Genomic DNA, 17,556 nt, shown 5'->3' on the forward strand with positions numbered 1-17,556 from the left:
GGTAGCATTAGAATTTTAAATATAGCCCTTCCCTACCCCCAAAGAACTAATTGCCTTTTTGTGTTCTTAAGCATGTTCAGGTCTGAATATTTTAAACAATGTAAGGTGCTAACTAATCAGAACATGCTAACTCGGAGAAAAGCCTGCCAGCGCAAGACAGTGCTGAAGCGTATACTTCAGTCGTATTGAATTCAATGTGTTTAAACACAAACGCACATGCTTTTTGTGCACAAAATGTGTATGTTTGTGCACAATGTGTATGTTTTTTGTTAGCTGTTTTCAAATATGATCGATATTTTTGTACTCCATAAAGGATAAAATTTGTTTAGAAAAAAAATACTTTAACTATACCAACTGTATTATCTTTTGTTTTGATAGCTGATTGCCATTTATGATGAACAAGAACCTCACCATAAGATTGATGGCACCAACGGCAATTTGGCAGACAGAAGTAGCCCAGACCCTTTTGAGACAGAGGTGGCAGCTCAGCTGGCTGCCTTCCAACCAGTTGGTGGTGAGATTGAAGTGACTCCTTCTGCCCTGAAACTAGGTACGTATATCTCATTTTTTAATTTTTTCGACCAGCATCTCATATTTTCTTTCTTGCTTTTCTTAGTGTATCTATGGTGCAGTTTTATGTATTTATAGAACAGGTTTTTTTTAGTGCCCCCATCATTTATCTCACAATTCAGCGAGGATCATTTTTTATGACGAAAGTTGGACTTTTAAATTAAGAGTTAGTGCTGAGTGCTGAAAGAGGGCCTGGCAAACATGCATCTGAGCCTTGTGCGTTACTGGATGTTAAACCCATCCATGCAGCTGGGGCCTCTTTCTTTTCCGTTCTTTGTCCAGGTAGGTGGCTGACAAGTCTTCGCTGTAATCTGAGAGCAGAAGAGATAACACCTATGCAAAGTATTTTAAAATTATGAAGTCATTGGGGAAAAAAAACAGCAATTTTGTTGAGGAGCATGGGTTCAATGAGTGTGAAACTGCTGCTTTCAAGCACTCTTCCCGATTATCTGGTTTGGAAGATAGAGAGAGGGAGATGCTGTTTGCAAGTAGTTTAACTCTTTTCCTTTGAAGAAACTGAGTAGCAGAATGTAGTAGCTTATCTGACTTCCAGGTGAGCACACTGTGATTAGGAGAGGTTTCTGTTTAATTTCCTTTTATTTTGGAGGGCATGCGCTATGTGATGTGCTGCAACTCTGACTGTTGCTACAGTGTGCCTAGAAGACCAGAGTTCAGAGACTGGTTTCAACTTGTGACGAACTAGTCTTGTACACTGGACGTAAAGCAATTTGAAATACTTTCTTGGACTGAGAGCAGGCTAAGCTGTCACCTAGGTACTAGATATAGATGCTTTTGAAAACAGACTGAAGGTGAATCCCTGTACTGTCTAGCTGTAAAGCACTATACACTGGCAGTGTTTAGCAAACGACTGATGTTCAGAGAGGCCTCTCTGCTTTCCCCAAGAGGTTATTGCCAAAGGTCTGCATGCCCAAATTGCATGATAAAATCAATGATGTGGGTTGAAATGTGAAAGTTAAGAACTTGAATTATCTCTGTGTCCTGGATTCACCCAATATTCACAAGTGTTGCCGGCAGCCTCATTACGGTGTGCAATAAAACTCCTGAGTGTGAGCAGGTGGAGCATTATGTCTGTGTGCTATTCTTACTTTTTAGAAGTAGTCTGTCTATGACTTCAGAAATTGAACGTTCAGTTGTGTCTTTATTTTAATTGCACTTTTAAAGGAAGAGACTGATTAAAAAATAAGAATTGGAACAAATTTTCTACCAAAGCTCACTGGACGAGGCTGGCTTTTGGACCTGTTGTAGAAAGTGTTCAAAAGGGAATTGCATGAAAAAGTTGCATTCAAATTTCTATTCCAGCAAGTCATTTAAAAACTGCTTCTGGTTCCTGTGACATACAGGAGTGTTTCATACCTAAAACCTCAGGCAAAGACTTTATTTGTGACATAACGTGTATGTATTTGAGTGGTGTTTTTGATGAGCATGACGTATAGACAAGTTTGTGGCTGAAGGTCCTGTATTTGAATAATCTGTCACTTTTCTTTTGCACTTTTTTAAATAACATGGTGTAAGCGCATCTTAGTGTGTTTTGGAAGGTAAAGATTGTTTTCCACGAACCTCAGAAGCATATTTAAAAAAAAAAAAAAAAATCGGTAACCATGGTTTGTCTAGCATACTGTTGTATACGACTTGGAGGCTTGGTATTTCAGCCTCCTGCAGTTTTATATAGAGCAGTTTAGTTAAATGCTAGTGTTCTTGGGCTCACCAGTAAGCTACCTGATGATTTAGTTTTCATGGCATTTATGGAATCCTTTTATAATAGGAGTTAAAGAAGATTAAATATAGCATGAGAAGAGCAGCTAATTAGGGTTTTATTTTGTTTGCAATGCAGTAGTAATATACATTTGAAATTAAAATGAGTACTTACTACTTAAAACGGAGTGCGTAAATATAAAGCATTTGTCTCAATGATTCTTTCAGATTGTCTTACTTTACAAGTTAAATGGAAGATTTTCTACCTGTCAATCCTGCAAACTCCGTCTGGGCTTTAAAAACTTGGTTCCTTTCTCTTCTGGATTTTTGCATCACTGACGATGATTCTTTAGACTCAAGTTTTACCTTTCCTGTGTAAGTTCACAGGCCTTAAATTATGTCCCTAATTCCACTAGAGGCAAATTGAAAAGTAAATGAAAAAGTAGAAGGAGAATTTGATTCCATCATTATCACTGGTGCATGAACCACAGTAGTCTGGCTCCCTATGTAATTATTGAATTGACTCACGTTGCTGGCAGAAGTAGATTTAAAAAAAAAAAAAAAAAAAAAAAGCTTTTATAACTTTGAGAACAATGATGAGATCAAATATACATAGTAAGCAAGTCTGAGAAGGAAAACTCTTTTTAAATGTTGCAACTTTCCTCAGCAGAACTGTGTTTCGCAAGCTGTCATTTTCTTGGCCTTCTAGAGAGTGTTTTTACAGAATGCCTTTAGGGATTGAACGTAGGGAATCCATTGCTCAACCAAATGGTGAGGCTGTAGAACAATTTTGTGTGTGTTAATATTTTTTTTTTTGAGTGTTTTGTGCGTTATGAAACGAGATCCACCATTTTATCCAGGACTAATTTATTTCTGGTGATCTACCCAGAGAACAGTTAGAGCTTGAGGCTTAATAAGTGTGTGAAACTAAACGTTATCATTCTCAAACATGAGAGAGTTAACATAGGCTTTAGAAAAGACACATAAGAGATTGCCTTCAAACTTTTTCCTCTTAGAAAATTGTGTATTTGATCCAGCTAAGCTAACTGTTTGCTATACTTGGTCTTAAAGCCTTTACGTGGCTAGAGATATGGAGAAGAGGAGGGAAATACTCTTTAGTACACGGTTACCTCTTTCGCTTTGTTTTGTGATCATATGCTTTACATATTAACCAGTGTGAGTCTGAGACCATGCTTTTTCCCTTATGTAGTGAAAAGGAAAAGAGGGTGGCTAAATCATTTGTAGCTTTGAAAATGTGCTAGGGTGTGGGATTTTTGTTGTTTGTTTGTTTTGTTTAAGGCAATCCTGTGTTTGACTTGAAAACTAAAGGTACCTTAGATCTTATCTTGCTTCCAGTACTGGCAAAATGTTAGGGTAGAAAAGATGTATATTTGCTATTTTATTTCTTGTCAAATTCTTTTCTTAATAGTTAGCTAGTACCTCCTAACGACCATTCAGATAACTACTGAGCCTGAGGCGTGTTTCCCCCCCCCCCCCCCCCAACTTAATGCATTTCCACTTTTTAAAGCTAATTCAGTGTTCCAGCAGCAGGTCAAGTTGTGGGTATGGGATTTTTGTGTGTGTGATTAATTCAAGATAAATGAATTATGCCATTAGTTAACACACTACTTGCTCTGTCCATAACGTGAGTGAAATATTGACATCTGCTTTTGGCGCGGCACACAGAACTGGACTGCCAGGTGTTGTCGCTGACACACTCTGTAGCAACCTGAAGGGGTGAATTGGGGTATACTCCTTTTTTTTGCCATTCAGAGCAGATCTTCCAGGTGTCTTGATTTTTTTGTATGTTTGTTTAATGAATGGGCGAGTGCAGAAACTATATCCTGGAGAGAGCTTTGGGTTTGATTACGCCTCCTGTTCCCTTTCTCTTCCATTCATAATTCAAATATAGTGCAAAAGAATATCAAGGCTGGCAGAAATCTGTTAGTTGTACTCAACTTCTGCTATCAAAATATTAAAAAGAAAAAAAAAGCCTTTTTAACAGTGAAAAGCTTGGTGTGCATGTTTCAGTTAAGAATGAAGTAAGTATAGATCAGACTTTTAAAAATACCCATTGACAGAAAATGTGATTGGGTAAAGAATACGTTTCATGCCACAAAATATGAATGTTAATAAGGATGGCAGTTGATATATATCATAAAACGTGTAGAAGTACACAAGCATTTAATTTGTCCAATCAGCTGTTTGAAGCAGTGAAAAAAAGATCTAGTGTTTTTATTATTTCTGTGGTATAGACACAGTTGCTGAGCTAACAGTAAAGAGAGAGCTTGTCTTGTGAGACTGTTGCTTCGAGTGACTTATGAGCAGAACTTTACAGAGTAAATTAGTAAAGTAGAAATTGAAGGAAGTTTAAAAAAAAAAAAAAGACAGACACAGGCAACTAAATGTCTGCTTTACTCTTGAAAATTTAATCCAGGTAAATTTAAAAATCTTTAGTCCCAAATGCTATCTTGAATTCTTCATTACCATTTTTACAGCATTTCTTAGGTATAAGACTGTATATACACCAAATTTTATAGTGAGCTGAGAAATAGTAGTATATCGAAGTATTCTGTGTACCTGCATGACTTTACCCCAAGGTGGATGTAAGGCAGTCTACGTTTTACTTCTCAGCCTTTTCCTGCCTAGGATATAGGCTCTTGTAGGTTAAGCCTTGCCTTTGAACCTAGGTATACCCACCTAGGTGTAACCTTTAAAGACTAGACTTTACCAATTTTGCAGCGTTTTCATAAAACACTGGGATTCTTCAAGGTTAGTGGGTTGTGGGTTTTTTTTTTTAAAAACTTCAACAATGTTTCATTTCCTATCTGTATCATTTTTTTGCAACTTCTTTGATCTGACCTTATGTAATTAGATAACATTATTTTGAATGGCTAAATTGAGATGTTGTGATATTTTGTTAAAATTGATGTATGAAATCATTTAAACACTCATTTCTTACATTCTGCCCAGGAGGTGGTTTTTGTTCTAATCAAATGTCATTTAGATGATTATGTTCTACCTAGCCCCTGTTGTTGATAACGTAGGAATTTCTTTATAATACCAAAATGAAATATGTTTAGTTTTTGGCACATTGTGTGTGCAAGTGATCTGTAATGTAATTACTAACAGAGTAAGAAGCGTGCAGTTATGAAACATTGGAGATGCTTCTATAAAGGTGGTAGAGTAATTATGAGATTAGGTAGCGTTCTATTTCCTTGTTACTGTGTTGTCTTTTAATATTTCTCTTTGACCAGAAACGGTGACTGAGAGGACTTTGCAGAAAAGGGACTTTGCAGACCTATTTGATAGTCTTTACTTCCCGTTCTCAACTATTATTTTAATGTCAATATATGATTAAACTGTTGTTCTCTCATCTTAAAGGTAGCTTGGCTGTGGTCATGGATGATAGTCCTGTGTGTAGTGTGTAAGAGCTTTAGACAGGCTATGATGGATAGGGTCACGTATATAAGGGATGCTCACAGTGTTTCCAAATAGTCCTGCCCGGTGTTCTTAGGCTAATAGTTTGAGGTTTGGGGCAAATACATAGTTACTGTTAGAATTATTAACAATGAGCTACCAACGCAGAGTAGTAAACCACGACTTTAGGGTAGCAACTAATTTATGTGTAAATTGCTGAGATCTTCCTATAAAATATTTTCAGAACATTTTGTTTTAGGTGTTTACCCACTGCAGACTGGAGGGTTTTTAACCTGCCAGTCCTATCCTGCTGTGTGAAGTGATTCGTCTGAGTTATTTTAAGCTGCTGCCTGCAGACTCTTGTTAAGCTAATGTCCAGGGAAGCGTGCCGCTTTGTAGAGCGCTAGTCCATGGGGAAAGGCTGGTGTGTGGTCATTGGCTTCATCTGGCACGTAGTGCCTCTGGCAGTGTATAGGGCACTGTGGCTTCAGAAATGGTCTGTTTTCTTCAAAACACTAGCATGTCACTCTAACTCTTGTAGTATGTAATTGAGCAGCATGCTTGCACGTGCTCTTTGCTTTTAGAAGTAGAGCTTGTACTGTACTGTAAGATTTTAAAATTACAATTTTAGTTGTATTAAAATTGCAATTTAATGTATCTGTATTTATCTGAGGTTTTGCTGTCTGGAGTTCAGTGGGCTCTCATAAGCTATTTTAAAACTTACTGTGCACCCATAAATACAAGCTGTTGGTACCTTCCTGGTTTCTTTTTGTGCTTAATAGTTCAGTGTTCTTTTCTAGTGGCTTTCTGTGCATGGTGAGTCCTGGAACAGAGAAGGTGATTAAGAGGTTTAGTTGCCTGTGTTTTCCTGATGTCAGTGGTTGTTTTGTTTTGTTTTAATTTCTGCCTATATGGGCAGAAAGGAGAGTACTAATTTAATTATTTATGGAAGATCCATTTTATGGACGTGTCACTTTGTGTTGGAGATGCCTTCCTGACTGGTTCGGAGTTCCCTTGTTTGCTCTGTTTGGTAGATGATGGTCGAGTGCACACGAATTTGGTGGTTGCTTTCCTTTTGCTCCTCTCCCTGGCATTAAGTAGTCATGATTTTGCCTGGAGGAAGAAAGGCAGTGTTCGGTGATACTTGTCACTTCTGAGTTCTAAGGCAGGAAGAAAAAGTGAGATACATGTAGTTAGCACCGTGATTTTTTTTTTCTTTTCCTGAAAGTAGTGTTTTGAATTATTCATTCTTCTGTCCCCTGTGCTTTAGGAATCAGGTAGAAGATGATTCCTGAAGTCATTTCCCATGTACAAGATTTTTTGGGGGAAGCAGATGCAATTAGGTTACTTTGGTTGTTGGGTACTACAGTAAAATCTAGCATGTTATTGCATTTATGCTTTTATTAGTGTTTGGTTAAAATTCAGTTTTAAGTTTGAAAAAAAGAAATAATTGCTTGTGATTCAACAGCTATTGATATCAAGCTTGCAAAATTCCTTTGTGAACTGCAAGAGTTTAACTTTTCCCTTTGGAAACTGTCTGGTAAACGGAGATGGTCTCGTTTTTTCTCACTGAACTGTCATACTATGGTATCGTAAAATTTGCATGCTTGCAAAGTCTCTGATAAAAACAACTTTTTGTTTAGTGTGTTGATATTCTTTTACATATCATCTGATCAACTTGCTAGGCAAATGGAAGGCTTGGGTGCAAATGATGTTTGGAATGACTGGCTACAGTCTCTGTTCTTAAAATAAACTTATGGATGACAGTATAATAGTTGAGGCTCTGCTGTGTTGAGGCACTCACCCTTTTGAAGGGTTCTTCAAGTTTGGGACGTTGTGTGTAGCGTCTCTTGCTACGGAGAGCTGTTTCCTGAAAGCAGAGATTGGTACCTGGGTACGCTCTGACCCTTGGTAAGTCTAGAACTGGATAATAACTGTACTGGCCTAAGTTTTAATTTTCCGTTTTGAGAAGTCATTGATGTTATGGCCGTTATCTTTTGACGTGTAGGAAGGGTTACTTAAGTAACACTCCTGTGGGATTTCCTTGAAGGAGTTTCAGGGGCCTCAGAAGATATACTGATCTTTTTGCTTAATCAACTTTTTATATATATATATACACACATCTCTGCCCTGGAGCTGCTCTGCCTTGCATCTTGCTTCATGGAGCTGTGCAAGGTACTTGTTTGGTCTGACCAGCTCTGTGTGCTCGGGGTGCTTAGAAAGTCAAAGCTGTCCCTTAGTCATCTTCATAGCAATTTATAGTAACGGAGAGGCTTCCGTTGGCTGTGTTTTAATTTGCAGTGCAAGGGAATTGAAGGCAATTTTGTTTTCCAGCAGCCTTTGGAAGTTTGTCCCTTGATAGATCTGACAGAGCTTAAGCTTTTACCCCTGGGGTGTGGAGGTCATCTTTTTGTGGGACTTAAGAACTCGAAAGACACCACCTCTGTTTTGCTCGCTTAAAGTAGAAGTGTTGTAGGTAGGCTTGGGGCATGTTAGCAGAATATTTTTGGTTGGTCCACTTTTAAGTTGATGTTGAGACACTGTGCAGTGGATATGCACTTGGTGAATTTTTAGGCAAAGAGGAAAATAAATACATTCTACTTTTTTGAATATGTGAAAACAAGCATGAACTGAAATTACTCATTTTACAAAGGAAGTGTTGCTGTTGCTTGCATACATGCTGTTTCACAGCAAGTGGGAAAGACATTTTTCCTTACATAAAACTATCCTGTTTGTCTTAATCTTGCAAGGTTTGTTGTTTGTCAGTGTACTGGCCGAGTGTAATACAGGCATGCAATAATTCTCTTCTGTCTGATTCAGGGAAAATTTACGTTTTGAAATTGATCAGTTTTAAAAGAAATGCATTATAAAAGCACGTGCTTCCTTTGATTTCAGACAACACTATTTATTTGCTTAAGCAAATAGGACGTTTTCTCTGCACCTAAAAGCCGCTCTCAGAGTGGTGATAGCAAACACTGCTCCGTGCTGTTCGTCGCGGGTGTCTTGGGATGACGCCGCACGTGATAGATTTTTCTCCTCTGCATCATTCAGTTTAATCTGGTTTTAAAGAATTGTGATGATCAATTAGTCTGCTAGTGTTCTTAAAACAAATGGTTCCTGCTCTCAGGAGAGCTGAAGGTTTGAAGACAACTTTTCATTTCAGTCAGAGTGCAGGCTTGATGTATTTTGACCTCGCGACTTAGCTTGGCATCACTTGGTTGTCCTTGATTCATGGAAATGAAGTTTGCGCCGGCATAACTGAAGTTTATCTTTGTATTGCAGCAAAAACAATACAACAGTGTTTTCTATAAAGCTGCATTATAAAACCACCTTTGGTGTATTTCTCTACTGTCTTTGGCTTGTCTGCTTAGAAAATAGGCCAGCCCTTCCTTCCCTCCCCAAGACTTTAGTAGCAGTGTAGGTTATAGATGTGTGTGCGTAGTAGGTTGCCAGAGAGTCACGGCCCTTTCTAATAGCCCTTCTGCCTCTGATTATCTCCCCAAAGAATATTTTGTCATTGGTTATTCTGCTTGCCTCGATTGCCTTTGTCCTTGGCTTACTGTTACGTTATTTTGGGGTAAGGAGTTATGCATATGAAAATATGTTAAGTAGAGGGGAAAACATTTTCCATTTCAAGCTACACTTTTTGCTGAAGTAGCTCTCTAACAAGAAATGTTCGTTTCCAGCCTTTTATCCCCTGAGGGAAAGGGGAAGGGGGTGAATGCGGCTCAGAACGATGGAGTAAACGCTCTTGCAAAACTCTGCTGCTTTTTGACCCTTACTCAACATCAGTGTTTCTCCAAGGTTTTCCCCCTATTTTACTAACTTTGCGATGTTGCGATTTTTGTGAGTATTTGTATGCTGTAACGCGTAGCTAGTATCAAAGGTCATGCCACTTAAAAACAAAACCACCACCCTGCTTTGTAACTTAAATATTAAAAACCAAAGGTTTCAAGATCATATAGTATAATAGCCTGCTGAAAGTTTATAGTACAATCTCTGTTAGTACACTGTAATGCTGTGTAACACAAAGGAGTGTGTGTGTGTGTGTGTAAATATAGTTATAAATCTATATAGCATTGTATAGCTTTGAGACAGCATAGTAAAATCTATGTTTTAGGTTGAAAATGAGCCTATTAAGCTTGACTGATGGTTTTAATTTATTCAAATTAGAAAAGTAAGACTTCAAAGAAAGGTCATATGGTACCGTAGATCACTCTTTTTCTTAAGAAGCCAAACCGATAGTTCTACACACTTTTGCAGTGTTTGTTCATTAATGATTTTCTGTGTACTGTTTACTTCTCTGTGAACTTGTTCCGGTATACAGACAAACACATCTCTGGGAAAGCCATCAGCAGAAGAGCTACAAATAACAGTTAAATGATTCAACTAATTTGCCCACTGTTATACAATTCTTTGTCATTGCTTTTATTGAATTTACCCTTCTAAGAGCATTAGCTGATGGTTAATATTTTTTGGCTCTTTACTTTGAAGTGCCACTTCAGATTCTGATTGTTTCTCAAAACAGACATCTAGAATCTCAGCCAAGTAAAATGGAGAACTGGGTATTTACTACTCCTGAACGTAGCTGGCAGAAGATGCACCTCCCTCCCAATATGTCGCACAGTTTTCCCATAGACACACTGGCTGTTGATTTGTATTTTGTTTTCTTCATAACCCCATTACTTTGTTTGAGGGAGGTGAATTTACTGTAGGCATTAAGTGAAAGAAGCATGTTTTATGTCCAGGAGGTTTTGAGGTGAGGTTGGATCCCACAGAATGTTGTGGTTGGAGGGTTAAGATGAAACAACTAAAAGGGGCAAACAGCCCTCTGTGATTATACCCTTCCTTAACTTTTACAGAAGTAGTCATCTTACTATTTTAAATTTTATGGCAGGTTAATAGGGAATGATCATTCGCTTTCCTCACCACATAAGAACTAGGAGTACCAAACAAAGCTATCATTCAACAGATGAAAAAGAAAAATAGCGCTAAACTAGCACTTCTTCATGAAGCTTATACTGAAATTGTATGAAACTGCGTTATGCCAAAGATACCAATGAACTTAAAAACAGAATTAGACAAATTCACAAGAGATGGCTTATCAGTGGCTATTAAAACGTAATGATCTGGATGCAGCTCTGATTTGGAAGTCTTTCAGCCGTTAACTACTGCAAGTTGGTAGGGTACATCACTCTGAAGTTTCTTCTTCTTGCACCCTTTCCATAAGTATTTGCTACTGACAGCTCTTAGCTGCTGGACAGTGGGCTAGTTAGTGGGGTACTTGGCCTGACAGAGTGGAGCTGCTCTTACTTGCCTGCTGCTCCTTGAAACTTCCCTGAAAACTTCAAGTTCAGGAGGGTTGGTTGCTTTATCTTGAAGTCTTAAGATCAGCGGGATGAGTTTGAAATCTGAAGTTTGAGACCCAAACCAGTTCAGTGACGAAAATGGATTATAATTGTAATAGGCGGCTATTTTAGGAACGATTTAAAAAAAGAAAAAAAAAAAGAGAGAGTTCTTAGTTTAGATCAGAGAGATATATCTGTTCCAAACAACTGTTAAACACAAGACGCACAAATATTATGAAACCTACTCTAATGTCTTAATTCTTTATTCACCTTTAAAATATTATTGTTTTAGTATTCTGCTACTAGCAGTAAAATACTGCTAGAGTGATTTCCAAGCCGTACACTTTAATTGACAAAGTCTTGAGGAAAGTCAAACCACTGGACTGCGGAGCAGTCACAAGCACCTATGGCTGATGTGAGCTGAAGTGCTACCCCGGCCTCTTCTGCAGGTGCACAGAGCATTTTCTTTGTGTCAGTTTATTCAACTAGTACAGCTCATTAAGTGTTTTATTTGAAGTTGAGAAATGGGCTGGGAATTGAAATAGCAGAAATGCTTATTTTCACCTTTCAATCTGTGAATAAAAATGAGGTGTGAGCATCTGAGATCTATTAGTTTTAAAATCTTGTAGGATGTATTAGCCTAAAATGATTGATTTAAGTTCAGTAACTACAGATAATATGCTGCTTAATAAACTGGTTGGTTTAGTAAAATGAAGGCTTTCTGCTGTCTCCAGCGGGTTGGAAGACTTCAGCTAGCAAGAAAACATTTTACATGGTGTTTTTATGCATGTCTAGAGTTTAGTTACCATTTACGTATGAATGCCATCTGAAAGAGATTACACTTAAGAAATTATGACTTCACAGGAGTTGGGTAGAGAGGAAGAAGAAACCTCATATAACAAAAAGCAGATTATTGTTTTGGATTTAAATCATATTGAAGACACACCATGATTGAAGTGGCTGTAATTTGTAATCCTTGGCCCAAACTGGGAAGTAAGAGAACGTGAATGAATTGGTAGGTGCACGCTGCTGGTGTGAGTCCTACAGAGACTTCGCGTGGGTAAGAGTAGTTGAAAGCGGAGCCTTTAGTGGAAAGCGCTTTTAATCTTCCTTCGTGGAGAAAAAGTACGTTTCACTTCAGAGTGGTAGGGAAATACTTTGTTCTGCATTGGGTTGCTGTATAAAAGAGGGAGCTTGTTAGAAATTGGTTTTCATCTGTTTATAGATTTAAGTCAATTGTCTAACTGTTACATCAGCCTAGTTGATTAATCTAATCTTGTATCCATGGGAATTTAAAAAGTGCTGTATGCACTTTAGGAAAAATGAATAGCTGTAGATCTTAAATTGTATTGATAGGTGCTATTATGAGCAGTTTGCATTAGCTCTAAAGTCAAATGAGACAAATTGTGGGAGCATTATATTTTTTAAAAAGTTAAAAAAAAAAAAAAAGTACAGTCTTATCACAAGGTAGAATTTACAAGCTAATGTCAGCTATGTTTTAACTGCATGGCAGGAGCATTACATGATGCCTCAGGTGGTGGCAGGAAATACATCTGAAAGTGGAGGAGTTTACCCATACTGCAGGGTAAATACTCTGAAAAAGCACTGATGGGAAGGACTGTATACTATTAGCATGAAATTTCACTGATTAAAAATAAGAAAACTAGGCATATATTAATGACCTTTCAAGTATTTAAATATAAATTAATACTCTGTTTGTAATGTTTGTTTTCACTGCCTGAATTGTTTCATGCCAGGACCAGTTTAAAGGCTGTGCCGACTTCCCACTTAAATGGTGCTTAGCATATGTCTGCATTTAGTATGTCAGATTTTCCAGCCAATAATTATCTGGTGTTGAAGTGCTTTTTCAGGGGTGTGTGTATGCATATAGTATTTATGGTGTTTGTTTTAACAGCAATTAGAAATTTTTGTTAAGATTTGCTCGGAAGGAGTTTTTATTTAAAAAAAAAAAAAAAAGGGGGGGGGAGGGGTGGCATATACAGGAGAGAAAATAGTTTTTCTATCTGTCTAATCTGGAGGCAAGCAAAAGAGTTATTGTCATTAGTATGGCCTTCAGCAGTTGACAGTTTGATGCATACTTGATGGACAGCTTTTCTCCCATCATAGTCAGCATTTTTACATGTAAGAACAGAATCTGAAATTATGACTTTAACCATGTAGATGATTTATTGTAAATCTCTTTCCACCCGCTTTTGTGTTCAGTCCCAGTGTATCTCTTGTTCTTCTCTAAAATAGGTCTTCCTGTTACCTGGAAAAAAAAACAACTCACAATATATTAGAGAGTTGCCATTGATGCAGTTAAATGTGTTTGTATTGCCTATGTTTCTTGATTTGGCAGCTTACCCAGAAGTACTCACCTGAGAGTGACTCCAAAACAACAATAAAATCCATTCTAAATGCATGATTTAGACTGTGTTATATATAGCATAGTCTACAGAAAGTGCTTGAGGGTGATAAACTCTGGTTATCTTCAGCAGTTTTCTGAATTTGGCCCTGCAACACCAGCCTGCATCCTAAATCTCAAAGAATAAACTGTTTTCAGCCCGGAGGTGAACTGTGCGCCCCTAAGCAGGGAGATTTAAGAGCAGAAGAGCAGAGTGAAGGTGGGAATAGGCTTTGTGTTTGGTTGGGGTCCCCAGCTGGTAGGTAAGCCTCTGACATCAGGCATCTAGTCTGGGGCCAGGCTGGGCACGAGGCTGGAGACCCCCGGCAGCCCAGGGGACCCTGGCGGCGCTGGGAGCCTGTGCCCCGTGTTTGGGTGCTTGTGGGAAGCACCTGGCGACGCACGCTGGCCCAAACCTCCTGCTCCTTAGCAGTCGACCCTCTGCAAGCCCCAGGCGCCCAGTTTTTCTCCGCCAAAGGATGCAAGCGCTGCAAAGTGAGGCAGAATCCACTCCTGTTCAGGGTAAGTGTTAATGTCTACCTACATCTTTTTTTGGCAAGATAGTTAAAAAGCAAAATAAGAAAATAGGATTGCGTTCTGCTCGGAGATGTTGCTTTTGCCATTGTGTTGATGCAAGTTTTCAGTTTTTAATTGTGCACAAATGGCAGAACTTCTCTTCTGTTTTTTTCTAATGTAACCAATTTAAATCTAAGTGTGGTTTCTACCATATGCTTGTTTCAACCATATTTGCAGTTAAAAAAAAATATTTCCAAAACACAAGAGTTAAGGGAAAATATACTGTTATCCATGAATCTGTGTAGATACTAATCATCTTTGAGGGTGGCGCTAGCAAAAGAAAGAATAATTAATCTAAATGGCTTGAAACTAGGTGATACACGGATTACTTTAAGGGAGGGACATTGCTTTTTCAGGGCTTTTTCTCATCAGCTTTGTCAAAGACTACATGTGACAAGTGAGGCTGAGACACCCCTATATGCTCTATAGGACCGGTAGAAGGTACTATGGCGCACCACAGTAGAAAGTACCCTGGGCAAGTTTTAAAGGAGGGGGAAATCCACCCTTGAAGTAATTCAGGTTAAAAGCTGTCGTCATGAGGAAAACTTGACAGTTTTTGGCATATGTTTGAATCTTTGTTGTCCGTGCCATGCAGCGCGGCAAGGCGAGAACTCCAACTTCTTCACCAGGTTCCTAAGCTTAGAACGCAAACTGCGACTCTACTGCTAAACAGTAGCGCTTGTACACAACATGTTTATATGATCAACTTGCTATGCGGGAAGGGGCATGTTTTCTGTGTTTTATCATTCAGGGAAAAGAGGTGCATTCTCTGTCCGAGCTTACACTGGTTATTGTAAATGTTCAGCACTAATGCCAAAGCATGAATAGAATAACATAAAAACCCATAATAAAAAGAAAGCAGTAAGTGTGCAGAAGAGGCAGGGAGAGGCTGAAATAGAACACAAGGAGCCTGCTGGAGGAGCATGGACTGGGAGGCACCGAGGGGTGTGAAAGGTCTTCCCACAGCAGGGAGCGGACTCTGAGCCTCAGAGGAGACCAGGTGAGGTTGAGGAGAGCTGTTTAGCTCAGGGAGCCCCTGAAAATTGCTGTCTTCCGAAAGAACAGGGGACTCACCCTGCAAAGGAGGAAGGGTACAGCTTTTTCTCAAGTCTTTAGTGTCATCTGCCCCATCTGCCATTTTGATTTCCTCTATTTAGAGAGGGTTTTTTTGATTCAGTTCATTATTTTTGTCCTCTAATAAAAGGTAGTTTCAGTGGTTGATGTTTCTGGGTCTTTGGGGCGTATGCGTGAGAAACGGTGAGGATTTGGATAATTTCACCTTAAGACTTTGACTTAATCACAAAGATGTCATGATTTGTGACATCTCTGTTCGAGAACTGATATATCAGTAAATAAGTTAAAAGACATTAAAGAAAATAGACTCCATGTGAGTGGTTTTTCCTTCACTGGGAAGCTGATCTGCAGGGCCCTGAAACTCACTACCACTTGGCAGGAGGGCTACAGCAGTGTAAACAATGGGCAGAAAAGTCCTGTTGCTCCTGCACAAGCAGGGAGATGATCTAGATGAACACCATAAATTTCTGAACCCCACGGCAGTAAATTAAATCTTTCAGGTGTAAAATGAAACCGAATTAATGCCAAGCCATATTCCCAAGTTGGAAGATACTATTTCCAGTTTCCTTCTGCTCCTGCAAACTTTGGTATCAAAGTTGAGGTGGTTGTGAAACTGAGAATGGAACAATGGCACTTTCTTCAGTCTCTCTGGAAAACAGAGCGGCAGACAGCAAGTGGAAGGGATCTTAAAAATTCAGGGCAGGGTAACGTGATGAAAACCAGCATCTTGCAGCAGTCGAAATAGGGAAGAGGTAGAAGTGCTGAAACGTTGTCTCATGGTCTTAAAACTAGCCTTACCTGAATGGTGTGTTACAGGAGACATCTCCTTCCACCTGTTGCAGGAGCCAGGAGATCCTGGAACAAATGAGAGCACTTGTTGTGTCTCATAGCAGTCATGGTGATGGGGCTTCGTGTGCCTCTAAGCGAGAGGAAGGAGTGAGAGATGAGGAATTTGTTGTAGCAGACAGCTCAGGAAAGGGAGAAATCTAATTGGAGAACTTTGGCTTTGGGAGAAGGAATGAGCTTGACGTAAGTGCTTTTTTCATCCTTGTATCCTCAACAGTGGAGGATTATTGTTATATATATATTTTTAATCCTCTTTGAGTAACTTCCTTTTCTCATGGTGAAAAAGTCAGGACAGAAACCAGAAAAGGGGTTGGGATGATGGCCTCGAGAATATAAGCAACAGTGTGTTTGAATTTGTGTTTGGAATATGAGCCTGGGTTGTGAAATTTAGAAATGAAAGTATCAATGCACCTAGTTTTGTAGTCGTTTAGCGAGAGCATTTCTCTGATGTGCCTGTTTACCTGAAAAGGGAGGGTGGAGACCAGATTATACTGGCTGACTTGTACAGGAGTGTCTCACGATTTGTTTTCAAATTGCTATATTGAAGAGAGACTGGAAATTGGGTATGGGTCATCAAAAATTCTTTCGTCATGGAAGGAAAAAATGATTTTAGGGAATGTTTGTTGCCTTAATCAAGGAGTGACTTAAAATCCAATGCTTTCTGACTTCAGCTTTTATATGCAAATACAACATGTTTGTTTAACTAAACTGAGTCTGCTGCCTGGGACCACTAATAAACTACAGCTGGGCTTAATTTGTTTAAACTGTGAAGCCGAAGTATTGATCTAAGGGGTTGTTGTTGTTGTTAATACGATTTGGAATCTGTTGCTGTATGAATGTTTGTCTTACCCTATTTTTAAAACTCAAAGTACTTACCGCGCTGTGGATTTAGAGTTCACAAAATTTGTTTTTGAATCCATATCTACTGTTTCCTTTTGAGTGCTCTTTTGTGACATTGGTGGAAGAGGGAAGTATCCATAATGCTCGATGTTACTGCTGATGTACAATCGTCTACGAATAGCTTGATATTGAACTTACTGTTGTGCAGCTAAATAAACTGTGTTTAAAAGAAAAAAAAGGGTAAAAATGATGAGTTGCAGGCAAGAAAGTGAGATGCAGTTTCTGCTAAGATTTGGAATGAGTAGTGTGCTGGTAGGTCAAACTTAGCATAGTTGGACAACTGTAGTGGTGTGTGGTTGGTTTTTTTGCTTTTGTTTTGTTTTAAGTGAGTTTTATATCTCCCTAATAGTAAGGGAAAGGAAGGTAGATGGGGAGGGAGGTGAACACTCAGATTCCCATTTGAGAGTGATACCGGAGTTGCAAGCAGCGTGCCTAGGCAGGAGTTGGGAGAGATCTGATGAGGTTGAGGATTGTTCAGGGAAGCCACTTGTGTTTTGAGACTATTTAGCTGAAAAACGTATGAAGAAAATCTGATTTCACTTACTGAAGTCAGAGAATTAGTAATGGTATTAAATTGCATACTTAACACCATAAATTTTTAAACCCCATGACAGTAATATCATACTTAAAACCACAAATGTATTGAAATACATATTCACAATATTGATTAAAGATGTGAGAACGACTAGTAATTTAGCCCTATAG

The 17,556-nt window shown here is 38.7% G+C and overlaps 1 protein-coding gene across 7 annotated transcripts in view; it reads left to right on the top strand.

Annotated features, from left to right (window-relative positions):
- The window catches only part of PARD3B (par-3 family cell polarity regulator beta), a 437,068-nt gene that overhangs the window by 146,096 nt on the left and 273,416 nt on the right, over positions 1 to 17,556 (top strand). For 6 of the 7 annotated variants that reach the window (XM_068948053.1, XM_068948054.1, XM_068948056.1 and 3 more), the window contains one exon: positions 379 to 550. In XM_068948053.1, coding sequence (XP_068804154.1) covers positions 379 to 550 — 172 coding nt within the window. Of the gene's footprint in view, positions 1 to 378; positions 551 to 17,556 lie in introns of those variants that run through there. The other variant, XM_068948059.1, reaches the window with a different exon arrangement.

Source organism: Struthio camelus, chromosome 6 (genome assembly GCF_040807025.1).
Source record: "Struthio camelus isolate bStrCam1 chromosome 6, bStrCam1.hap1, whole genome shotgun sequence".
Taxonomy (NCBI): domain Eukaryota; kingdom Metazoa; phylum Chordata; class Aves; order Struthioniformes; family Struthionidae; genus Struthio; species Struthio camelus.